Below are 26379 nucleotides of genomic sequence, written 5' to 3' on the forward strand. Positions count from 1 at the left end.
CCAAAAGGGAACCCATTTCAGTTTGTAATGGAGAGATCTGATGCAGATCCACTACCCTGACGACTGATCATGTCAAAGGTCAAAAACTAAGAATGGATTTAATCATTATCAGGACACATCACCCACCAATCCTCTGGAAAAACTCTCTCTTCTCCTGAAAGGAGTCCAGCTGTTCGGGGCTGGACAGATCAAGTTCTGGTACCACCTGTCAAAACAGATACAAGTTACAGATATTGAGCTCTCTACATTATAAAAATGTTGTTTGCTGATCTTAACTCTGTTATTTTTGGTAGCTGTAACAGTTTAGGCCTTTATAAAAAGAAGGTTAAAGAAAGCCCAAGCAACACCGTTGTGGCAGTTTCAACAGATAACATGCTACAGCTGCTACAGCTGATTATTATTGGGGATTTTCTTGTGCTGCAGAAGAATTTAAGCTTCAAGAAAGAATTTTGGAAATTATTTTTCAGATTGTCTTGGATGATGATCCTCCCCACCATCTTTCCTAGCATGATTCAATTGCAAAGGCCAAGGGAGTTCATGTTCAACTGCCTCTGAATAGATGTTCTCTGCGGCCCACTCCTGCAGTTGTTGGAGAGTTGTAGGAGATCCATGCCCCAGCCACAGATTTCTGCACACCGAAAATAAATGCTTTCTGTCGTCTGTCCTAACGCAGGAGGCAGACGTCATGTGCAGTGATGCCCTCTGGTGTAAAGTGGTCTCACCTCAGGCTCTGGGCTTCTCCGCTGGACAGATGGGGGCTTAGGGGAAGGGGTCCTGCTCCTACTGGTCTTTGTTTTGGGGGCAGTGGGGGGTGGCGGGGGTTGCTGCTGCGGTTGTCTCTGCTGCTGATGATCTTCCTGTTGTCGCTGCTGTTGCAGCTGTCGCCGTTGCTGCTCCTGCTGCTGCTGCTGAGACAAGGTCATTGCCTGGAGGGTCATCTGCTGAGCCTGTGGAAGACACACAGATGGACAGGCTTATCTACGGTCCATATGAAGACTGTGCAAAAAAGAAAAAGTGTATCAACTAGTTCAAGCACAACCACAACTGGGAGCCAATTTTCTTAATATAGAACAGGCTTAAATCTTTTTTTTTGTCTGTTTTCTCTAGGGATCTGATATTTACAATTGCCATCAATTTATCTATCTAAAGCTTTCATCTGTTAAGAGGGTCTCTGTGAACTTTGAACACACTTTTCCTGCAGAAGATGCAATATTTTATAAGGTGGACATTCAGAATTGGATTAGAAGAATGCTGGACACAAGGGCTACTATGTAATTCTATCCTGTTATAAAGGAATGCGTGCTACGAACCTAAGTAACCAATTGTATTAAAATAAGTTATCTTTAGGAAATAGGGAGGTAGGAAGATGTGTGTGATTTTGGAACACTGCCAATCTTGTAAGCACAGGGAAGCGCGACAGATAACAGAACAATATTTAAGGACTGTTCTAGTTAAATTACCTTGAGAAAAATACACTGAGCATCCCTGTATGTTTCGCTCCCATATGCATGAAATAAAAACTTTTTTTTAACCTTTGAGACGGACTCCTTAAGGTGAAACGGGGAAAACTTTCTCCAACAAATCCACGGTGATTTTGAATCAAATTATACCATTGTATTTCCAAATACAAAACTGTGAGGAACAAACACAAAGTCCGAGATGTAACCACAGTAAATGAGGAACAAGAATGTGATACACTAATCCTGATCAGGTTTATTACCTACACATCACAGGAAAGTCTACTAAAGGTGTTAGATTTTAAGGGGCTGGTGATGCCGGCAAACAGAAGACACAGATTAAAGATCTTAAAGACCTTGAAGAGCTGATGATGCAGTAAAATCCCTTCCAAAATATGTCTCTTTTTGTGCTAAGAAGTCTTTCTTTTTCATTTAGGTTTGCTAGAATAGCTTGTTTGAATGGCACGTAGACACTAAGAAATTCCTGATTGTAGACTAAGTGCAGATTCCTGCTGTTCTAATAGTCCTGTACCACAAATGGGTAGTGACCAGTCTGGGGCAGCTGCCTGCTGCTCACACCCACCAGGAGTAGGGCCTGCTGGTTGATGAAGGCCTGCTGTTGTGCTGCCACTTGACTGGGGTCCAAGGCTGGCACAGCTGGAGGGGCAGCCGCAGGCATCATCATAGCTGGGGGGAGAGATTCAGATAAGTAAAAGTGGGAAGAAGTGGTAGGAAGATTGGAAAGAACCTCTGTAAAGCCACCAGTGGATTCTGTATTCCCATTAGCAACATTCTGAGACAGGACTGGGGTCGGAAGATGTCCCTGGGCTGAGAGAAACCTGCTTTAATCTTTATTAATCTTGATTAATTAGCATCTAATTGAAAAATCAATTGGTGGTTATGGGTTGATAACCATTGGATGCTCAGGCATTTGAACATCTCTACTTAAAAAAAAGTATAATCACAGAGCACATTCAAATGAACTGAATCCCAGCTCAAACTGAAGCATCTGACTGTGTTCCCTGAACTAAGATGTAGAATATGTAGTATACACAGCATCACGCATCAGATTTGCATTCCGAAGAAGCTGAGATCAGCAATATTTGGTGGAAAACATTTTGTTAGATATGAGAGGAAAGCACTTCAAGTTAGCATATCAAGGTGGCAACCAACAGACCAGCTGCAGCTCCAGCCTCCAGCATCACATGACACACCATCATGCCTTCACAATGTTGGCAATTTCCTGAATGTATAGAGTACGCATATTCTATAGGAGCTGATGCACAGGAGAGGTATCTTATACAAGCATGCCCATACAAATGGAGTGCAATTGCTCAGGTTCAATGACTGGGCAAACATATTGCATGATCAGGCTTACATGGTTGCATCACTGGCATAGAGGGCATGACTGGCATCATGCCACCCATTGGTGGAATGGAGGGGTAAGCGGGCATTTGTGGAGTCACTGGCATACCTGGTTTGAAGAGACACGGCAGACATGAAGCACAGGTTAGAGGAGAATCATCTAGGCACAGACCCTTTCAGAAATTACCCATCCATAGCTAGAAACTGCTGAAATCCTTAATACAGACTGTGTTATTACAGAAACTCACAGAAGGAGAATGCAAACAAATGCAATCCCATTTACAGTATCCACAGTAGATAACAGTAGTATGAATGCAGCATATAAACATGTAATTAAAAAAAGCATATGTCTTAGAGACAGACTAAAATCAGAACAATATAACATGCCTTGTAAACAGTAAAACCAAGGATGGTTGAGGCCCCCAAAGTACTGCAAGGAACACCACATACCTCCAGAAATACAACCAACTGGGAGAAGCAAAAATATAAGGGTGTGGGTGGAAAGCAAAAGATCCATGACAAGCATTTGGTTTCAAGTACTCGAATTGCTATTATACCCTTAGCATGGAACTTCACTGCAATTAACTCAGCAGTATATAATAGATGTGTGTCTGTATTCACTGGAGGAATTCTTTATGATGGACTTGTCTGGGAAGATGGAGAGCTGATCCATTACCAGTCTAGGAACAGCCTCTCAGTTAAATCTTAACTGAATGTTTTGAAGATGCCTGATGTAAAAACTCTGCACTCACCCATAGGGTAGCCAGGCATAGTCATTGGAACACCTGTAAAAGAATATCAGTCTGAGAACAATGGACAAACTGCTCCATTCTGATCTGTTGAGTAAAATGCTGTTTTGCTAATGCTGAATGTGTGGGAGAATGTGCATAGTGTATTAAACATATACATAAATGTTTATAAAATATTAATGGATTTTTGTCTATTTCAATGACAGGAATTGATTCTCTTATTTAGACAGGATACTAATTTAATATCATACCTGTAAACACTAGTATACAAAAACTAATGGAAAGACAAAATGAAATTTGTGGGAACTAAAAAATTGTCCAATGCATGACAACTTCCCAAAACAGAGCGTGGCACTGGGTACCTGTGGTAGGAAACATCCCAGGCTGTGTAGGGCCTATCCCTCCTCCTCCTTTCATTCTGTGGTTCAACATGCTTGCTCTCTCCATGTCCTTGAAAAAAAGTCAAGGTGCAGAAAGACTGGATAAATACAACTGTTCCTGGGTGTCTTGGTGATTGGACTGCACGCACAAAAAGGGCTTGTGGTCAGCAGGTTTTAATCTTCTAGCTTCAGCGTCTTAAAGCTCATGAATTACTGCCAGGCTAACTGTTTTCACATCATAGTGTACAGCAGGGCTTGTCAGAAGCCCACAAAAGACAGTTGCTCCAAAATCTAGAAAAGGAAACAGCTGTTATAGGTGGACCTTGTGCACACCTCAGGTGTTCAGTAAGGGGCAAATGGTGTGAGGTGAGTTGATAGTGTTTGTTTTTCTGGTTACTGTTACCAACCGGAGGCCCTTGGCCAAGCACAGGATCAAACAGGTTATCCAGATAGGAGTCCATATGTCCTGGGGGGCGTCTCTGGGGGGCATAGCCTGTAAAGAGAATGGGAAGGGTATTAGCACATCATCACATAAAGTAAGAATTAAGTAAGAAGTTACTGGAACTGTAATATGAATACTGTATATTTATACAGTATATCATATTTCTAAGAATCTGCATGGGTCACTGTGTCACCATGGTGGGGACTGCAGCAGAAAATAAAATGTCATGCGAATTAAAACTGATTTCATGCTATCATTTCAGAGATATATTACAAATCTAATGAAATGAAAATATATTTCCATTGTCACAGCAGTACCTAAGAGCAAAAAATCACAATAACCTTATGGATTTCAGCTTCCCTTCCATATATTTGTCTCCCTATAATCTTTTGCGTCAGAGTAGCACAAGTGGCAATACAGGATAAAAACATAAATCAACTGAGTGAAGAGTTTTACCATCATAACTAGGGGAGGAGGTCTGGGCATCCCAGGTGCCCTGCTCTGAGGGGTACAGATCTGGGGGCAGTGAGGGCGCTTGCATGGTTGGTGCAGGAGGGATGAAGTCATTCAGGTCTGAGGTCATGTCCCTGACAGGGAAACAATGCACAGGAGCAAAGACAACAAGAGTTCACAGCTTGTTTCACAATAACTCCTAAACTGCTGTGAACTGATTCTGAGGAATTGATACACGATTATTCAAGGTCCATTAATCATGCAAAAGAAAATCCAGGTATGTTAATTGTAGGATGGCAAGAGGTGCAGTGATTAGTACTGCTGCCCTGCAGTGCTGGGGCCTGGGGTTCAATCCCTGGGGTGCCCAGACTTTCTGGGAAATCTGGCCCTAATGTGAGTGTGTGTTTTAGCATCTGTGTGTGCCCTGGAATGGACTGGCATCCCATTCAATGTGTATACTGGCTTCCATCTGTTGCTCACCAAGACAGGCCCCAGCTCCCCCATGACCCCATATGGGATAAAGCGTTTAGAAAATGAATGGATGGATTTTACTTGTAACAGAGCAGCTTGTGCAAGGTATGAATGTTTTTTAAATCTGCTAGCATTTCGGAAAGAGAAACATTCTGAGAATGTTTAAGAGGAAACTTCCATGAACACCTTCACGATGGACACTACAGCCCTGCTATAGTGTGTGTGTGGGTGTGTGGGTGTGTGGGTGTGTGTGTGGGCGGTGGAGAACGTACATGTCTCCTTCAGAGGTAAAGAGGTAGTCGGGGACAGGGCCCTGTATCTGTGAGCTCTTGGCCTCCACCTCCCCGATCAGGTCCATTACAAAGTCACAGCCCGCCATGTCCTTCCAGTCCTCTCCGGTGAAGAGAGACAGTGACCAGCCCCTAGGGGGCTCTGGCAACCCCCTGAAAAACAGCCGGCTGGCAATGAGAAAGTGGTTTGAGGACTGTTTACCCATGCCAAAATAATGCCCAGCTCACATCTTGGGCCAATGTGCGGTGCCCCATTTGGATTGAATTTCATCAACATCGATCATAACGAGATTACTCGTTCAGTCCGTCAGGTTCAACTGTTGTCACTTTAACAAACTTTTTGGGTGATGTAAGTCAAAGGAAACAGGCATGCCCATTTCAAAACTGCTTACATTTTGCCCATGCTTTTTACAAAATAACATTTTCATTGTTAGGTTTTAGGATTTAGCACCATGGCATTTTTTCTTTTACGTCAGACAGGCAGGAAATAATTTCTAAAGCTACAATTCAACTCCTTTTTCTTCTTAATAGGCACTGCTATGTTTTACAGAGGCGTTACGATGCTTGAGTATAGCTGTAAAGGTGGAAATAAAAACCGCTCGCACAGGGGCCCTACTGAAAAGGAACAGCACCTTCACTTATTTCACAGACATCAGTGTGAAGTGAAACTTTGATTAAAACCAGAGACTCTGAGTTAAGAAGGTTGACAAAAGAAGCTGACAAGGTTGATCAGGCTTACCTGAAGTGGAGGACCCAGGAGCACAGCTGCTCTCCTGTGGTCCAGGACTCCACTTCTGCTGTCAGCGACTCTTCTATAGAGGAGAGGGACAAGAATGATGTGGTGTACAGTATGGCTAGTACCATCATGCTGACATGCAGTTACCATTTGCAACCACTGGAAGCACATAAGTACTCTGAGCTAAACAATTTTGCTATAAACAGATTAACTTGGAAACTCCGTACCAGGTCTCTTGCTCAGCCCTTTTTTACATAGCTAAGTGTCTGTTGACCATCAGAGTTCATGTGTAAGAATTCTGTATAATACTTTGGCAGGTTTATGGTATTTCCAGCTTTCTTATAGTTTTTACCATGTAATGACATACGACACTTGAACACGTTCTGTGGAATTTGTCAAGGTGACGGTTAATGAAATCCTCAATGTCCTAAATGAGGAGTAACCAAATGTATATTAATACCATCCATTCACTTGGTGTGACCATGGTTTCTCACAGTCTGTTCACTGCCTCACACTGCCATACATACTGTAGTGCTCAATACTCTAACTGTAGTTCACTGCACTTTACACTGTTTTTACCATAATAAAGCACAGTACCCATTTCTAAAGCCCACTCCTTCAGCAGACTCAATCCAGCACCTGAGCGCCTCTCACCGTTGTAAGTGTGAACATCAAGCACCATCTTTCCTTTCCTGTGATTAGCTGTCCACTCCAGCTGCGTGGGCGGCTGCTCTCTGCAGGCAGGGGCCGGGTGCTGCAGGCCGGTCAGGACCTTGTGCTGGCAGACTGAGCGGTACTCCCCCGGGGCCTGGTCCGACACGTACCTGCGGGCAACGCCACCACCCCACACAGGTCACGGCAGCAGCATCCAACCCTCTCCACCAACCCCCCTGTCCTCCGCCCCTCCAGAGCTGTCTGCAAGCTGCTAAGAAATTATTTACAATTCCTCCGCCTTGCTAAGAAATGTAAATTAGCAGCTCCAGGCATATGAAACAGTTTTCATGATCCTTGTCGCTACTCCATATCTTATCTTACAAGGTCCACATTAATAAAATAAACACCTGACAGCATGCATTAAACCACACCGGCTGCAATAGCAGCTCCATTAAAAACAAACTGGAAATTATAAATCTAGGAGAACCATTTATGTGCGTCACAGGACAAGTCCTGTTCTCAAAAGTCAGAATCCTTCAGGTTTCGCCCCTGCTTTTCAGTTTGCAACTAAATCTACTGGGTTTTCCAATGGATTAGCTCAATTGTGCAACTGATATCAGAGGTGGAATGAAAGCAGAGAACCCTGTTGCGCTTGAGGAGTGGGTTTGTTCATACATGGTGCACAGATGGGCATGAAGCACAGTACCCATTTCAACCTAGCACCTGAGCGGTTCTCACCATTGGAAGTGTGAACCTCTTGAAAGTTCCACAGTAATGAAATAAACACCTGCCAGCATGCATTTAACCATAATGACTGTAATAGCAGTTGTGCCCAGCTTCCCGATCAGAATGATGTTCTGGAAGTGTGCTCTTGACCAGACCTGATGGCACCTGTCAGGCACAGAGAACATCAGCAATGGGTGATGCCTACTTGAGCAGGGGTTTGTCCAGGCCTGGTGAGGGCATGAAGGTACCCAGGGAGGTGGCCAGGAGCAGCCAAGCCCGCAGCCTCCTCTCATCGTCCGCCTGGCTCCAGCTCTGGTGTACCAGCTGGCAGAGGATCTCGTCCCGCAGCGGGGGGCGATCCAGACCCCGCTTAACGATGTAGTTCCCCAAGATCATCATCCGCCAGTCCCGCAGGTCTGCAGCCCCCACAAACCGCAGGATCTATGAGGTGCCGGAGGCAGGATGAGAAGATAAAAACAGAGAACGTTACAATTTGCTCTGTGCTTTCTGAGAGAAACAGCAAACAGTCAAAGATGCAAATCTTGCAATAGATTTTAAGAAACATTTTTGCAGTTGAACAGCTCAGAGGAACTAGTTTCAAAGTTAGACTGGAGCCAGTTGTTCCTTTATATATGCTTCATTACGTGGCTGATTTAGGAAAGAGAATGGATTAAAACAGTTTCCACTGTCATTCTGAAATCAAAATCATTACTAAAGAAAAGACTGCTGTTGAGGCTGTTATTTAACCCAATATTTTAGTTTTCTCAAACTTCAATAATTCTCAATCAAACAAACGGGTTTGCCTAAATAATTATATTATGTTATGTAAATGATTAGACCAAATGTACTTGTGTTTCTATTAATTTAGTTTGCACCTTTATCCAAATCAATTTATATTCAATAGTAAAAATAAACATCAAAACATTAACAGAAAAAAAACTACATAATGATGCAGAGATCACTATCTTGCTTAATAGTAACCAAAAAGGATACAGAAATGACTGCAGGTAGAATAAAAATTAAAAATTGGTTCTAAATAAACAGACAGTTTTAAATATTTGAGATTGAAGAGCAGAAGACCAATTTGATCCAGACTTCAGTAATGTGCTGTCAGTAATGTTCAGTAATGACCTAATCCAGCTGTTATCTTTGCCTAGGTCTGCAAGAAGTTGTGTCACACTGACCAGTTTGTAGATTTCCAGTGCACTGCGGGCATCTTCTGGATCCAGAGGGGTTAGGGGACTCTGAAGAGGGTAGTCCTGGGACTGTAGCCAGCCATCCTGAGTGAGGGAGAGAGAAGAGAAAGGGATAAAAGTGGAAGAGAAGGAGAACAGAAGACAAGGAGATGATGATGGAGACAGTGGCTGTGGGGAAGAGAGGTACACTAGGAATGTCATGGAGAGAGAAAGTGATAGCATGAGAAAGACAAATTGTGACCGTGGGACAGCACAGGTGTGGGCTTTACCTTGAGATGGGAACTGGCGTATTTGGAAAAGGGGTGGCTGTTGATGTCATGGGGCAAGGACAGGCTGTGCTCGGCTTTGACCTGTGGGGGCGCTACTTCAGTCACCCTGCCCTCCAAGCCACGTTGCCGCCCTGTGGCACAGACCAAACAGAGACATCAGCACACCTGGCACACAGCAGCATGGCCAGTTTCACTGCTTCACTGGACAGGGCTACTGTCCAGGGTTACGATCATAAATAAGGTCCCTGAGGTGGTCCTGCACAACTGGCTACATCCCACATGAGCTGCGTCTGCTGGGACTCTGATAGGCTGTCTTACAGCATTCCATTGAACTTGAAGGGCTGCAAACTGGAATTTGCCTTACAGCAAAAGCTGCCAGCTACCTGAAAGCTTATAACCAGATAGTTCCATAATATTGCACATAACGCAGTCTACATAGATGAGTTACTTAAGTGCTAGCAAAATGTTCTTTGTGTGTGAAAATTTTAATTATATAAAATCGTCTTTTAAGAACATAAAAAACATTATAAATCAGGAGGCCATTCAGTCCATATAGCCCATTTGGGATATAGTATCTAACTGACCTGAGGATCTCAACAGCCATGTAAGAAGCCAGGATATCAGCTTCAACAGCTTAGCTAAGCAAATTGCTCCAGACTCCCACAACCCATTTTATCTCTGCCTGTGACACTCTTGACCTGTAAACTAGTCACGAAGAGTCGTCAAACAGTCTTTTCTAATACAAATACGCCCTACAACACTAAGACTCAAACATGCGATTTAAATATTATGTTCTTAGGAAACAAATGTAAGTTACTCACTACAATAACTGCCATCTCACTATAGCACAATTACAGTTTTGCTGGCTCAAAAGCCAAAAGGGCATCCCTTAAATCAAAAAGAACACCAAGGCTTTTAACTAAAATAGCACAGCTGGTTTCTGATCCATGGCTAAAAACTTTTAATGTTGCCAGCATAGCTATCCTATACAGTAGATGACTGAGCTAAGGGGCAGCAAAGAGATGTTAAATATGAAACTGACTTCTTTTTAAAACCGGTGGGCCTACTATTTTTCTGTCAGATTACTAAACTCTGTACAAACAAATGACAGAGCCACAAATATCCATGAAATTGTCTAGGCAGAAAAAAACTTCATGATCATCACTATCAAAAACGCCCTCAATACAATGAGCATACTGATAAAACCATAATCAGCTGAGGGATCTGAATCATTCGGAGCCAATTCTGGGTGGGCTTGGTGTGGGCCTTCTCAACATGGGGTCTCAGCAATTGATTCTAATCCAGTCCTTAATGCTTAATCACTATATGCTGATTATAGACTCTTCTGTCAATGGGTACTTCTGGTCAATGGCACCACTAGAGACTTTTTCATGAACAATTACAGCTTTCCAGCTATACTTTCCATGTTATAACAAGTACCTTATGCCAATGTTAAGGGACCAACTAGTTTAATCAGAAGCTAAGCAATATATGTTCCATCCTGTACTGTCAAAATCTAGAGCTCTACCACAACGAATCTCTGGACATTTCAGAAAATTGGAACGGATACAAACCTAACCCTTTTTCCCTGGAACTACAAGATAACCACAGTGCCAAGCTTCAGTTACAGTGAAATGGACTTGCTCAAATACAAAGACACACCAGCGTCACAAACAGACTGACACAGACAGGCTCCCACACTCACTCTCAGCAGTCCGCAGCTGGGCAGAGAGTTCAGCCGGAATCTCTAGTACACTAACATCCTGAAACAAATGATAAGGCACAGGTGAGGGAGAGAGACATCAGGCATCAAAAGTAGGAGGCCAGAGACATTATGTGACAGTGATTTCATTGTGGTAGAAGAAATATATTCAAGGAAAAGAGTCCAGAGACTGAGTGTGCATGTAGACAGAAACTATAGACTGTATAGAGAGGTATACAGTACATACAGAAGGACTGAGTCTTAAGAAATATTTGTACAGCTTAACCATGTGCGCAGGTGAACAGGAGGAGAAAAAGTACTCTTAAGTATTCATCCACACTGATTTTTAAAAGATTAAGGAGGTTCACTCAATGCTCTCAAAGCACAGTGTCCATGTTTGAAAGTGCAAGTAGTTTTCAACCCATTTCACAATCCCAACAACTATTTTCTTAATTGCTGTTTGATATCTTATTGCTTTCATTAATTTGCTTTGTTTTAATTTGCAATCATATTTGCTTTGTTTTTTTTGTCAAATTTTCACTTCTCAAACACATTAAGGACCTGATTCAGTTCTTGAACGTGTGGAATGTTTTGACAAATAGGGACGTGCAACTTCAGTATAGGTGTTGTTCTTCAGTCATATTTTAACACTATATACAATTCAATTCAATTTATTTTTATACAGTATAGCACCTTTCACATCAAGGTTGCCCCAAGGCACTTAACAATACAATTGACAATACATTTTGAATGAGTTACAAATACTTTCCTTATAGTTTCGCTTAATTTCTTCAAAGTAACTGGCTGAATGAAACTTTAGATTCTACAGTATATTATCCATCCTTCTCATCACCTAAGAAACACTTTTTCCCCAGTAAGGGGAGCATGAACCCAGAGTCTATTCTTCAACACAGTGTTCAAAGACTACACCCTGGATGGAACACCAGTCAACACACCCAGGTATACTATTATAAGAAAAATACAAATGCAGAAGCCAAATTCATGTATTATGATCTAAAATGCATGTTACTGAGTCGTAGTGCTGGCCACGTGAGAGACTGAAGACCCTTACCATCCCTGCAGTGGCAGGCTTGGCTCTGCTTCGGGACCTCTCTTGATTCTTCTCTGTGTGTTCCTGGGAGGAGAGATAAAGGGATCATCACTCACACAGACACGGACCAGAGAAAACCAAAAGAAAGCACAGAGAGGCAGCCACCCCTAGAGAACATCAGAGCCATTTAGGATTCTGCATCAGCCTCTGCTTACTATCCTGCCACAGAGAAACAGTTGCAATGAAGAGATTTCATAAAAGAACGTTTGGTGTGATACTCAGAAATAATGGCATGCATACACTATGATCCATCCATCTTCTTACCACTTCATCCAGTTCAGGGTAGTGGGGAGCCAGAGCCTATGCTGGCAAGCAATGGGCACAAGGTAGGATACACCCTGAATGGGTCAGTACACTGGGGGGCACACTCACTAGGGCCAATTTTCTCCATACCCAATTAACCAACAAGAATGTGTTTGGGTTGTGTGAACCTACAAACTCCACACAGATAGCACCTCAGGTCCAGAATTGAACCCCGGGCCCCAGCGCTGCAAGCCAACAATTAATCACCACTGTGCCACTGTGACGACTCCATACAGTGCAATGTTAAAACAATGAAATCTCAGGACTAATTGGAGAGCCATACTGAAACATTGTTAAAGAAAAACAAATTAATGAGAAAATGTGTCAAACTGTGTGCAATTACCATAAAAAAGTACTATGGTACACTTTTTTAAAAAGGGAACATCTGTCTGCCCTGTACAAAGATATACCACTTTGCAAAAGAAAAGTGGACACCCACCCATTTCTCAAATTCCAAATCCCACGAAAGGCAAAAACAAACATTGAGTAACGTGGGAAACTTATCCAGACAAAAGATTTCAAATGTTAATAATGATGAATAACTCTAAACTGAAGTGCTTTGTTGAGTGCTGCTTTAACCAACTGTAGAGTTCTGTCTTCAGCAGTCGATGAGATTAATATGACTAAAACAAATCAGTCATTTAAGTCTTAAGTCTTAAGTCTTTTAAGATGGTCATTTTAAAGATCCAATTGATTCAATGTTCTGTTGGTATAAAATGTTTTTTTAGATCTAGACAAAATGGTTATATTTTCCAGCTAATCCTAAATATATCTTAAAATAACTGAAATAATTCTTAATTGAATAGAATGAGTGACAGCAGATTAACAGCAAGACAATGCAATTAATTAACAATTATGATTTAAGACTTGACAATAAAATAAGATTGCATTGGTTCCCAATAGAGATAAAGTATCAATTAAGCCAATTTGACTTTAAAACATTATATTTTCCTACAGTATATACTTCTTTAAGATCTTATATTTTCCCTGTCCGCCTTATCTAGAAGACAGCTGATGGTTCAGATCATCAACAGCAGAAGCTGAGTATCCTGCAGTCCTCTAGTTTATCATATCTGTTCTATTAGCATCCATCCTTTTTCTAACTGCTTCATCCAATTCAGGGATGTGAGGGAGCAGAGGTCTACCCCAGCAAGCAATGGGCACCAGGCAGGATACACCCAGGATGGGCCAACAGGCCATCAGGGGACACACACTCAATTCAAGGCCACTTTTCTCAGAAGCCAATTAAACTACCAGGATGTTTTTGGACTGTTGGAGGAATCCGGAGCACATGAAGAAAATCCAAGCGAACACAATGAGAAAATACAAACTCTACACAGGTAGCAACCCCAGGTCCATAATTGAACACAACTGCCCCAGGGCTCTGAATCAGCAATGCCACTCACTGAGCCACTATGCCACCCCTCTTTATGAGCATGTACTGGACTATTCCATTTATCTGCAGAAATCTATCAAAGTTCCTTGGCCTATTCAAACAGCTCTATATGAAAACTGCAGCATAGTGGCAATACAATTTTGTTTGTGGACAAATAGCACTGTGTGGTTAATGGGCACTGAACAGCTTCAGAAAGCTGTGCCCTGATTCGGCAGACCACCATTGGCACAAATACTGGACACACTGTGTCAATATAACATTCCTGGTGTTCGCTTTGTTCCCCATTGTCTCATTTACATGAGCATGAATGTTTACATGTATTATTTTTCACAATAACCTATGTTGTTAACATTATTTCACTGTCATTGTCAGCAGTGTATTCATTTTTGCAATTGAAAGTTAATGTTATTTTAAAATCCCATAGGCTGACAGCTCTGTATGGACAAGTTAACAGGTGTCTATACATCTCAATAGGGGTTATTCTGTATTGCTTTCTATGGTACAATAACATTTATTTCACCTGGGTAATCTTAAACATCTTCAGAGCTGCCAAGACTGCACTGTCGAAAATCTAGTTAGTCGTTCCTTATCTTATCCTGTCATTATGGCTCCATTCCGTGTAAGCTGGGTTTGTAAATTACGTTGTGATTTGATCGTGAAAAAGGCATTTCTCATATTCTGAATCTCCAGGTGTGTGTTGTGTTACTAAATGTAGAACATTACATCATAGATAGTTCTAAATAAATCACTGTAATTGGTACTGGGCGTATTAGGGAAAGTTATCATTGGTGTTATGGCAACAGATGGCCAGAAAACGATGCCACATGTTGACACAGGGAGTCCATGGACTTTGTTCCAATTAAAAACCAGGATGTTACCAGTTCACGCCCAAGTCTTGCAGACATTCATCCAGAGAGAAAAACTGAGACAGAGACAGAGGTTTACTCAGAATCAGAATGTGGCGGCCATTAGCTAGTGTCATGGAGCCCAGAGAAATAAATACTCACCTGCATGCCAGGTCCCACGTTGTCATCACATGATTTATTGTCAGCAGATGATGCACGCAGAAAAAAAGGGAGGCACATAATCAATAAAAATATCCACATCCAATGTTACGTTTTGTCTAACTGGATTATGTACAGTAGCTTGTGTTGCTGGTGTAGCAGAGCTCTGCTTGCTCCACGTTCAAATCGAATCAAGCAAATTTGTGATTGTTTGGACCCAAACAAGTGGGAGGGACATTGTGTTTAAGTAAGTGTCTGTACCCTGGGTTAGTAGTTTTACTGTAGAGATAGCTGGAGAGGACAGTAAGTTAATGGTTGATGGAAGTGGCGAGCACAGTGGAGCTGGAAGACGTGCTGCTATTTAGTTTTGACACACTACCTAATTAACCCTGGTTTTCATCACACTCAGTCATCAAATAACTGGTGTCTATTGTGCCACCTAGCATGCATGGGAGCTCCACATTATCCAGACCATTACAGTTGTTATTGGAAACCTGCTGGCCATGGTTATTAGGATTAGATGGCGATGTAAGGGAGTCCCCATTACCTGTAAAGTGCTGTAAAGCGCAGTATAAGTTTAAGGAATTATTATTATTAAAATCAATTACTAGAGGAACCTGAGATCATGTTATTTTTGATCCAAAGAAAGCCCTTAATTGGTACACAAATGATCTAATTAACAGTTGAAGATTTTGAACATCTTGGGAAGGTCTCGACAAAATTGATTATTTAAAACTGCCCTAGCTCCAGGAGTAGTAGATTTGAAATGTTTTCATGTCACTCACTAGAAGTAGTAGATGTTTTAAGCTTGTCAAAAATCTAAAACAACATTTTTGTATAAAAGAGACAGTGATGTGGGCTGTGACAAAAGCCAGAGGACCCCTCGGGGTCTCCCTAATGTGTGAAATCCAGTGCTTTAGCTGTTGCAGTTTCATATGGCCTGTATGCAGGTCTATAAGTGTGGCCGAATCATTTCAACAACAGAGATCTATCTGCGTGCACTTCCAATGAAAGTGCCACTGTATGAGTCCTGACACAGTGGCCTTTATGACTAGACAGTCACCTGCAGGAGTGTACAGTGTGCATAAGCTCTGCCTTTCCAATCACTACTAACACAGCTAGAATTGTCCTTCTCTAGTTCACAGTGTGTGCAGCAGAGGCTGGATTCTTGACACACTCTGATAATGCTACTGTATATTAGTCTTAACATTCCCAGGCTGGGGTATCTATCTATAAACAAAGTTTATTTTGTCTGGTTGCTCAGTAACTCACACGCTCAAGAACCTCTTTATCCCAGAGTCCCAGGGCTCCTCCTGCTGGATTCCAGAGAATCAGCTTAAGTACATGGCAGTGCTGCTTATTCCAGTCATTTTGAAAAAGTGCACACATTGCTGAAGATTCCTGAGTGACCAAACCAGTAAACACGCTCAGCTGATTGTTGTGACACAGATGTTTGAGCCTAGGTCATGTCACCAGATAACTGACTGGGTTTCCCCATGTGGTGGCACACAATTGGAAGCACGGCTTGACAAGGGCAGTGAGTAGTCGGCCAGAAACATCTTGGCTTTTGACAAACTTGCATGTGATGTCAGCGAGAGTCATGCTGCTCCTCCAATCACCTCCAACCCTCCATGCAAGGAACTTTGGAGCTTGCAACATGTCAAGAGAGAAATGTTTCTGACTAGTAGGTAACTGGATGACCATGTCTGCAGAGACCGCAGGTTCTCCACAGAATGTAAAGAGTCTTAAGCAATGTAGCAATGTGCAATTCAAACTGAGTGTGTAAAAATATCTATTGAGAGGGCGGCACCATGTTTTGTATGTTCTCCATGAGTTCATGTGGGTTTCCTCCTGGAACTCCAGTATCCTCCCACAACCCAAAGATGTACTAGCAAGTTAATTGGCTTCTGTAAAACCAATGGCCCTGGTGTGAGTGTGTGTCAGTGTCTGTGCCTCTGTGCACCCTGAAATGGACTCACGTCCCATCCAGGTTATTTCCTGCCTTGCACTCATTGCTTGGGGGGTAAACCCTGGTTCCTCCATTACCCTGCACTGGATAAAGCTGTTAGAAAATGGATGATGAATATCCATGGAGAACCAGATAATTCCTATTTTACAACACTGGGGAAGCTGAAAAACCACAATCACAGCCAGCAGCCAGTCCTCGAGTACTATCCTCACTTCGTCCTGTGTTAGTGAGGATAGCCCTGAAGGCCACCGTACACCACACAATCAGAAGACCCAGTAATCCTAGGTGACAGCTCTGCATCACATTTACAGTGTTACTAAATTTGTCAGAAAATGTTTACACTGGGATCACTCCTTCACACCTTAAAAGATAAGTAATGTCATATATTGAGCAAATGTCTTATTGGTAGGAGTCATGAATATAAAAAAATATTCCCACAGTTTAGTTCTGTGGGACAGAGCTTGTCAGTGAGACAAAAAATAATATTGAAGAATACCCTTAAAATATTCTTTGCTTGGGAAAAGCGGGGCACATAATATTTCAATTAATAAAGCCCATTCCCAATTCACTTTCATGTTTCCAATGCTTTGGATCTTATGCTATTTTCTTTTGCTGTTTCAAAGAAGCACAGATAACCATTAGCAGTCCAGAGTGCACACAGAAGACTAATGAAAAAACTTGGCCAAGAGCTTTTCATGTGGAATTATGGAAACAAACTACATTTATCAATCAGTACACAGAACCACTGCTTGGATATAAACACAAACAGCGGTTTCCATTTATTCTTACTGAGTGACAATGTTAAGCTACAATCTAGTTCAGCTTCTCACAAGACATTAGTGTAACCATCTTCAGTCTTTTCCTTCTGTACAATAAAAACAATATCCATCCACTGCCCCAGCCCCTAGGAATGGATGGTAAGGACACTGAGTGTAGATGCCATCTAACATCACTCTGCTTCCAGGTAAATGACATTACATAGAGTCCTCCAGTAAGGAGATCTATGTTCAGCCACTACATCAATGGTAAAATACATTATGTCACAGTAAAACACGATCCCATTTTTAATTACGCTAGTTTATTCTTAAGGCTAAAATGACCCAGCTACTGAGAAGGTCAAGGTTTTTTGTACTGTATTAATTCTTGATGATTTCCCCCCCTCCCAACGTCCACATCCCTCTGAAATGTCAGAACAGGACCCTCAGAAAGACAGCAGCTACCAGTAGAATAGAAGGGTACTACCTGTCGCGGTGCTGTGAGATGGCAGGTCTGTGTGAAGACTGAGTGAGGCAGGGCAGGGCAGGGTGCTGGCGTAGTGTTGCAGCAGGGGCTGAAGTCCATTGGGCTGGTTGACAGAAGGGCCAGATAACTCAGGCTAGGAGGAGCTTTCTAATTAGCCTGTGAACTTTACACTGCAGCTGGGACTGACTTACCAGGAGCAGGTGTGCAATTGACTGAGGAAAATAGAGAGGGGGCGGGGTGTAGGAAGGGAGAAGGAGAAGGACGTGCAGGACACACAGGTTGTCCAGTTTGTCATTAAGGGAAACAGACTGCTACTACACGGCAATATATTTTCTTGGTTCATCAGAGCTTTTAAATATAGCATGGTTATAGGACACCTCGTGTTTTCCTGGTTCGCTGAAGCTCTTAAATAAAATATGCTCGTAAGACAATTCATTTTTTCCAGTAAGTCATGCATGATTTTTTTTAAAAAGGTGTTAAATGTAAGTCATGTCCTTCTGCTTTAGAAATGCTATATGTACCTTTCCAAGAACCATGGTTCACCTGCTTAATGCTGTCACGAATATACCAATCACCTGGGTCATAATAAGAAATCATACAGAAGACGAAGTGACTCCTACAGAGCCTGGGTGTTGAACATGCTCACCATTTCACTTCCCATCTGTCTGTATATTCACTCTGATTTTGAACAGAAAGATTTCATAATGCCTAATATGCAAGCAGTCTCTAATTAAAAAGGTGAGATTCGATTTAAACGAGTGACATTCTTTTGATATTGCTGTTTTGAACAGTGAATCTATAAAAACCTTTCACGAAGTCTCATCAGATGAGTTGCCAATCTAAACTGCTGGAACAGAGGGATAAAAGTAGGAACTCACACACTGTAGCAGTCTTTTGTGTCTGCATTGCTTTTCTTTTGCTCTGTGTTTGCACATCTGACTACTATAATGGGCGCATTGTGCCTCCCCAGGATCTGCTCATTGAAAGCAAGCACGCACAAGCTACACAATGCACACAAAGAGCAGAGAGGCAGGGTCGTGCTCTAGCAAAGCTGAAGGAATGATCACTGGAATCCTTGACAAAAGGGGGAGGATAAACTACAGTTCTCACCAATCACCTGGTTCGGAGGCCTTTAGATCATGATTTCCCAGCAATCATCATGCTAACACCCTTTTCCCTCCACAGCACCTCCACCAATGCAGCATCATACAAGACTTCCTATCTCATGAAATTCGAACATGAGAATCAAATTTATTTGGTATCCTCTGAAACGTTATTATTTTGATCATGTTTCAATAATTGCACCTCTGCTAAACCTCACAGGCTACGATCATATTTGGTTTCTGTTTCACCTGAGCTTGAAGCAACACGGGCATACTTAAAGAAAAACTAGATAGATTTGCTTCAATCCTCCAAAGCCACCACTGTTTGATTAACAGGTTTGATTGTTACCACGGTTTGATTGCTTACAGCAGTGGTTCTCAAACTGTGGTACGCGTACCTGTAGTGGTACGTGGCGTGCCGCCAGGTGATACGCCAAATGACCCTGGAACTGTGTTGTGTGCGCTGAAAAAATCGGGACGGGTTTTCATATTTTGTATTTTTATACGTGTCGAATACGCAGCCTACGCACTACGATACAGTGCGCGCTAATACTTCAGTGGACACAAGAGATACTCTGTAATTCTATACCACTCTATAGGAATGTAGAGTGCTACGGACGCAAGTGACCAATTGTATTTAAAAAAATCTACTGTATCTCCACCAAATAGGGAGAAAGGAGAATGTGCGTGATTTTGGAACAATGCCAATGTTGTAAATACAGGAATGCATAGAAATGCAACACTGGTAATCTTGTGAGCACAGGAAAGCGTGAAAAATAACAGAAAAATATTTAAGAACTCTTCTAAGTTAATTTGAGAAAAATACACCGAGTGTCTCTGTGTTTCTCTCCCATGCGCATGAAATACTTAAAATAAACACTGAAATAAAAACGGAAACGTGGAAAAATGTAAGCTTGCAGATTGCTAAAGCAGGTAAGCCCCACACTATTATGTGGAGAAAAAGCTGCTGAACAGCTCGACCTGCTGCCCCCCCTGAAAGACACAGTCATTCATAGAATTATTGAAATTAAGGATTATATCAAAAGTACGCTGACAGAGCGCGTTAAGATGAGCAGATGTTTTTCACTGCAATTAGATGAGTCTGTAGTCGATTTGGCCAATGTGATCGTTTACGTTAGATACGAGTTTGAGGGTACGTCCCGTGAGGACTTTCTGTTCTGTAAGCTGCTACCAACAGGAACTACAGGAGAGCACATATTTCAGCTTCTGAATGAATTTAATCGAAGAGAATGGCATCGACTGGATAAAATGTGTCGGAGTTTGTACAGACGGTACTAGAGCAATGACAAGCCGACACAGCTGTGTAGTTGCACGAATTAGAGAGGTTGCTCCAGAAATTAATGGTTTCATTGCAACATCCACCGCGAGACCTTTGCCGTCAAGAAAATGCCTGACGATTTAAAATCTGTTAGACTGTTGTGAATTGTATCAAGGCTCGAAAAATTAATTCACATCTGCTTTGCTCGACTAAACAGGCTCACCCCTCTCACTGAAATGGTGCTTTTTTAGTTTTATTTGTTGTTGTTTTTTTCTGTATAACACTTTGAGAAGCCACATTTTAATATATCAAACAAAGTTTATTATAATATTTATTATATGTATGTGTGAGTGTGTGTGCACAAGCACTCATGTTGGTCATTGAGAATTTCTGGGGTTCCTATGAGAAGATGACTTGTAGGTGGTACTTGGATGCTTTGGTTGGATTAGGGGTGGTACTTGGTCCAAAAAGTTTGAGAACCACTGGCTTACAGTTTTAGGCATGCTCAAGTGCTTGTAGTATTTTACAGCAAAAAGTCTCAATATCTCCAGAGAGATCAGAAGACAAATATCAGATACCAACATGTACCCCATGTTTATAGCAGCCACTTCAGAAAGAATGTAAAGAACCTCAGAGAAATGGCAGAAAGAAAATAAAAACAGCACAGAGAACCACAGAACCAACTGAACAGCATGTGTATAATTTAGATACCTTGTGCATATTAGTGGACATTGTGAATATCAACCCCATTCAGTGTCATGTTCGGTCATACATTTTTACATCCACGTCAACTTTTTCATGATTAAAATGATTTTTTTCTGTTCGTGGTTCTTCAATTTTGGAAAAAACATGTTTAAAAAAGTCTATACCAGAGTGACAGTGACTCAGTAGGTCAGAGAGGATTTCTACAGGTGTAAGAGGACTAAAGAGCATGTGAGTCCCCACTGGTTGGGACACGATATATGGATAGATCTGTTCTTAATTGTACAGGGCCTCCTGAACAACATTTCACTAGCCTTGAGTACTGAGTTTTATGTACAAATGAAGATACACATTACTGAAATATTCTCTTTATTTTTCTCTTTTTTTTCTTCTAACAAAGGACCTGTGCAAGCTACATTGATTCAAAACTGCTACGTTACCTAATGGAATTGATTGAGCAACAGTGTAAATGATAGTTTAAGACAACAGGAGATTAGTTTACAACCTTGGCCTTGTGTTAGGGAGTTAACACAAGACCTTGGCAGAGAGTTATGTGCCTCAGGCTGTCAGGTACAATAAAAACCTGCAGCAGTGACACTCATTTCTGACCCTAGAAAGCCATAGCTGTACCACTGTAAAAGATATGCAATCTAGAAGTCACCATGTCTAAAGCAGTCCATTCTCTTAACAAGCTACTGTAAATAAACTCATTCTTGGCTTAATGGGACCAGTTTAATAGCTTCTTCTAGCTCTTCAGATGCTGCTGCTTTGAAAAGACCTGGAAAACCTGCAGACACACCAGCCCTCCAGGACCAGGACTGCCTACCCCTAATTTAGATCTATTAATCCTATTAATGTCTCAATTTCCATGTCAAAGACTCATATAGGAAAACAACCAGTGAATGCCTCTGGGCTATAAGAATAAAGACATAATGATCTGTTACAGCACTATAAGGAAAACACCTGAAGGCAAGGGCAGGACTTGGCATGTACTGATTCATCTGATAGATGATCAAATGATTCTGGATGGAGAGGTGAAGAGATGAACATTAAGGGGAGAGAGGGGGTAGACTTTCACAGCACTATTCCCATAAATCATACATGTCACTTTACAAAGCAGTATCACTTCACACAGCAGAACTTCACTGACCATTTACAGCACTCTCATGGGAACAATAACACAGCACAACAGACATTAATAACAGGCACTCACAGGTACCAAAGGTTATGGCAGCCACTAAGGAAGATTGTAAAGAACAGGGTGGAAGACTGGAGAGCTGCACTCTCCAGTGTATTAAACACTGAGTGGGGAGAGAGGAATTCTTCTTCTGTATATCAAGCATACTGTACATAGCTTCTGTAAGAACATTTAATGAACATTCACCGCTCAGATACTGCCTGGAGGCACATATTTTCGTTTCTCACCGATTTACACAAACACCTGTGGAAAGTAAGCTTTCAGTTTCTATTTCCCAACACACTAGTAGCCTTCACAGCTATATTATCCAGGAGCTTGCAGTTTGTACATAAGGTGTACAGTAGAATGCTTGATGATCAACATTTTTTTTCTGGCTGCAAAGCTAAAGCAAGATATGAAAGGGCCACAGAAGTGCATGGCATGTAGGAGATGCGTCTCTCATTTGTCAAATTCATTCAGTGTTTATGTATCCAGATTTCCACTTTCTCAAGACAATGAGAGCAGTAGGTTCTTTTCAGAGCTTCAGACACACAGCTGTGGTTAAAAGCCTTTTCTGCTGTAAAAAGTCATCAGATAGCGTCTCATTCCTTAGTTAAAAGAGTGAACTTTTGTCTGAGGACAAAGATGTCTATGTATAATCAGACGGGCTAAGAGGTTAACAATTATTCATAATGTTCCCTCAAAAACGTGTTGCCAATGGACAGAGCAAAGGAAGTCACTTGGTGAAGTTTTCAAAAGGATGCAATGAATTATAGATACAAATATGAATTAGTTCTTCACCTAATCTCAGAGCAATGTGGTCTTATGTCTTTTTGTGCATACAGTGTATGTTTTGTAAGCTGAATACACACATACTGATATGGTCTCAGTTTACATCTACTGTACTACTCAGCAAAAATAAATAAATGGTAGTAAATTAAAGTGGTAGAAAAAATGTACTTAGCAACAATGGTGGGCAGTGCTTTAGAGGATGATTAGCTCATTATTTTATTAAAATAGATTTGGGGATAAGCAGTGAATGGGTTTCACATATAAAGAAAAGGGTTGTAGGTTCAGATCACAGTAGAAAATGTTGCTGTACCTTTAAGAAAAGTTATTTTACCCTGATTGAAGTAAAACCGGCTATATCTAAAAAGTAGGTCATGGTAAACACAGTATGCTGTGCTAGCAATATTCTTCACTTCTGCTTACATTTATGTGATAACCCCAGATCTCTGACAAGTTATATACAAACCCATTGTTTTCTGTTAACTAGTCCTCTGGCCAACAAGCCAAAGAGGTTGATCAGAATGAAAAAAGAACAAGGAATTCCAAGTCCTCCGGACCTTGTCAGCAGGAGTTAATATGGTGCTTTAATGGACAGATCTCCTCTGCCAAAGACTACTGCCTCCTACCTTCCAGCATTTCCTTTTGATGGTGTTTCTCGTGATCATCATGGTAGCCCAGAACTGGTTGAAGGACTGTTTCAGCCTCTTATAGTACCTCCTGCAGGCCCAAAGAGAAGGCAGTCATTGCTCCTCTGCAGAGCTCCTTTTCAGATTAGCATCTCCCTTAAAAATAACATTTGGGACGTCCTGGAGCTCCTTACTGTAGTTTACATTCACCTGCATTTTATTTCATGACCCACACACAGACAACACAAACAACCACAGTTGGGTTTTTTCTTGACAGAAATTAAGTACCATCAAATTAAGTAACCTGACAACTAAAAAGACACTGGAGACTAACTTAAGCACACTGACGACCTACCACCCAGATGAGGAAGTGCATTTTTTAATTGCACTGCTGGTATTCATGAAATTGGCATATACAATACCACATTAGTGTATATCCAAAACACCTATTTTCTACAATCATGTGAGAGCTGTGGACTCCAGCCTTGTCTTGGTGTTGTTAAATATTCTCGGTTGGTGGCTACAGATCAAGATAAATTTCCTAATTTGTTCAATGAGTTAAGAATTTAATTCAGCTGGAACTATATCATGAAGGCCCTAATGCACTCTGGGAATGTGTTGGAGACTCACAGGTATACAGAGCAGCTGACCCCTGCTGGCCAGAGAGAAAAAAATACTAAGAGGCCCTGTCTGTCTACAATAGTCCTGCTATTGGGGATTTTAACTGTTCTTTCCCTCCAAACCAGGTTAGTCCGATTCCATCCTTGCTGGGGTTGGGTGATATTCTGACCAGATGACTTCTCTCCCTGCCCCACCTCAACACACTCGATCCTCAGCCCGCTGATCTGAACAGCTCCCCCCTCCCTTCTCACCTGGCCTGGTGTCCGCGGATGTGGGCCTGGATGGTGATGGCTTTCTGCTTGAAGAAACGGAAGTTGCGGCGGCAGATGAAGCCGCGGATGTTCCTCTGGATGGTGATGGCTGCCCAGGTCTGGGTGTGGCTCCAGCGCTCCTCCAGCTTCTGGTGCAGGTCCTCCTTCAGGAACACCTGTTCGACAGAAAGTCATGCCCAAGACCTCCCTCACAACAAATTCCCCACTTTTGCGACACAGGTTAAGTGTGAAGTTCAGGTAAATTTTGTTTGGCCACCTAGTCCCCTCTGTATTTATTTAAATCAGAGGTACACACCAGGTAGCATCAGCCCAGCTACTGTACCTTGGTGAGCCCGAACTGATAGTGTCCTGGTTCTGCACCTGGCAGTCTCTCCAGCAGGGCGGCACACTGTTCTCTCTCAGACAAGTGTGCAGGACGCTCTGGCAACAAAGGACCATACCTGAATGGGAGGGAGGTACTGTGACTCTTATGATGTGTTATATATTGCAGAAATGTGTATGGGTTTAGACAAACATGCAGTAAACATCCCCATTCCCAGACATCAGTCAATAACCTACTGTATTTCTACAGATTTAAGATCCAATGGAAGAGACTCCACTACATATAGACCTATTATACAAAAACAGATCATTCTGCATTTGTTTGTTTTGGATAATTGATCACTACATTCGTATATTGGCATATGAGGACTATCAGTGTTTTATATCAGTGTTTTCAGGATGTACAGTTCTGAGAATGGTCTCACATATCTCAAGCTGCAACAGTATTCACTGAAAATGAATGATGTAAAAACCCCATTGTGAACCATCTAATCTGATAACGCTTATGTCTGAGACAGTCCTATTCCATGTTCATGCGATGCTCCCATAAGCCTATTATGGATTGAGGAAACAACAGTTGATTTAAAATCATTATTGGGGACAATAATTGCAGTTGATTTTACTGCTACAGTCATAATATATGAAGTTGCAAAAATCAATATACAGTTAATGCAATCATGCAATGAAAGAACTACGATTAACAGAAGGACAATAAAGGAATTTACTATGAACTCAGGCATATTTTTCTGATTTTGAATTAATTTCTGACTATTTTATTCATTCAATACTGTTTAATTTTGTTAACTTTTCTAAATGTACTGATAGCAGTCCATTCAAAGTGAATGAATCTAAAATACAGGGTACAAATACCTCTGTCTATAACTACAGTTAGTCAATGTTCTATACTGTGTATGGCACTGGAACACTAAGATGACAGAGACAAAGACAAGACTGGGAAGTCAGCTCCAAGAATTACCTGTCTATGAAATAAGAGTAGGAGAGTCTAAGAGGATAGCCCTCTTTCCTGATGTGGATGGTCTCCAAAATCCCAGCGTGCCTCAGCTGCAAGGTCACATAATCGACATCAAATATTCCAGGTAGCTGAGGGAAAAATGGTGCAAGAATTGGAAATTCTACCTTCACGTCTGCAATTCTGAAGATTTTTCAGGTCTCATCAAATAATCAATACCTTGAAACATTAGGATAAGGGTTTAATGCTCTTATAAACCTAAGTTGGACCAATTTAATCTTTATATTCAGTGTCTAAACTGTTGGTGACACAAAAACATATATACCTGTAGATAAGCTAAATGAGTTGTGATTGTGTCTGCTTTGCTTTGAAGGTGTGTGGTGTGGAATATAACAAGAGAAAACAGATTTTAGAAGATACTATCTATATTTTCATAGTGGGACAACATTGAAATCCATCCCATGTGAGCAACACAAAACCTACCTTTTTTGAGTTTGGTTTGAGGCAGCGGATGAAGGTTGTTTTACACCTGTCAGCAAAGAGGGAAATAGGTGTACATTAGACATCACTGAATTAGATGATAGTAGTACAGTATGGGTAAGGT

The 26379-nt window shown here is 41.6% G+C and overlaps 1 protein-coding gene across 4 annotated transcripts in view; it reads right to left on the bottom strand.

The window, feature by feature from the left end:
• The window catches only part of myo15b (myosin XVB), a 67087-nt gene that overhangs the window by 22093 nt on the left and 18615 nt on the right, over positions 1-26379 (bottom strand). For all 4 annotated transcript variants that reach the window (XR_011190467.1, XM_069194470.1, XM_069194469.1 and 1 more), the window contains 21 exons: positions 26259-26304; positions 25782-25906; positions 24807-24924; positions 24464-24639; positions 23592-23682; positions 11963-12025; positions 10894-10951; positions 9189-9319; positions 8908-9003; positions 7929-8164; positions 6998-7167; positions 6347-6419; positions 5590-5760; positions 4850-4980; positions 4359-4444; positions 3934-4021; positions 3575-3607; positions 2836-2931; positions 2041-2144; positions 723-947; positions 127-205 (listed from right to left, as the gene is read on the bottom strand). Coding sequence is in view for 3 of the 4 variants with exons in the window: in XM_069194470.1 (XP_069050571.1) it covers positions 127-205; positions 723-947; positions 2041-2144; positions 2836-2931; positions 3575-3607; positions 3934-4021; positions 4359-4444; positions 4850-4980; positions 5590-5760; positions 6347-6419; positions 6998-7167; positions 7929-8164; positions 8908-9003; positions 9189-9319; positions 10894-10951; positions 11963-12025; positions 23592-23682; positions 24464-24639; positions 24807-24924; positions 25782-25906; positions 26259-26304 (2396 nt within the window). In the remaining variant the exon portion in view is untranslated. The remainder of the gene's footprint in view (positions 1-126; positions 206-722; positions 948-2040; positions 2145-2835; positions 2932-3574; positions 3608-3933; positions 4022-4358; positions 4445-4849; positions 4981-5589; positions 5761-6346; positions 6420-6997; positions 7168-7928; positions 8165-8907; positions 9004-9188; positions 9320-10893; positions 10952-11962; positions 12026-23591; positions 23683-24463; positions 24640-24806; positions 24925-25781; positions 25907-26258; positions 26305-26379) is intronic.

Source organism: Lepisosteus oculatus, chromosome 9 (genome assembly GCF_040954835.1).
Source record: "Lepisosteus oculatus isolate fLepOcu1 chromosome 9, fLepOcu1.hap2, whole genome shotgun sequence".
Classification (NCBI taxonomy): Eukaryota; Metazoa; Chordata; class Actinopteri; order Semionotiformes; family Lepisosteidae; genus Lepisosteus; species Lepisosteus oculatus.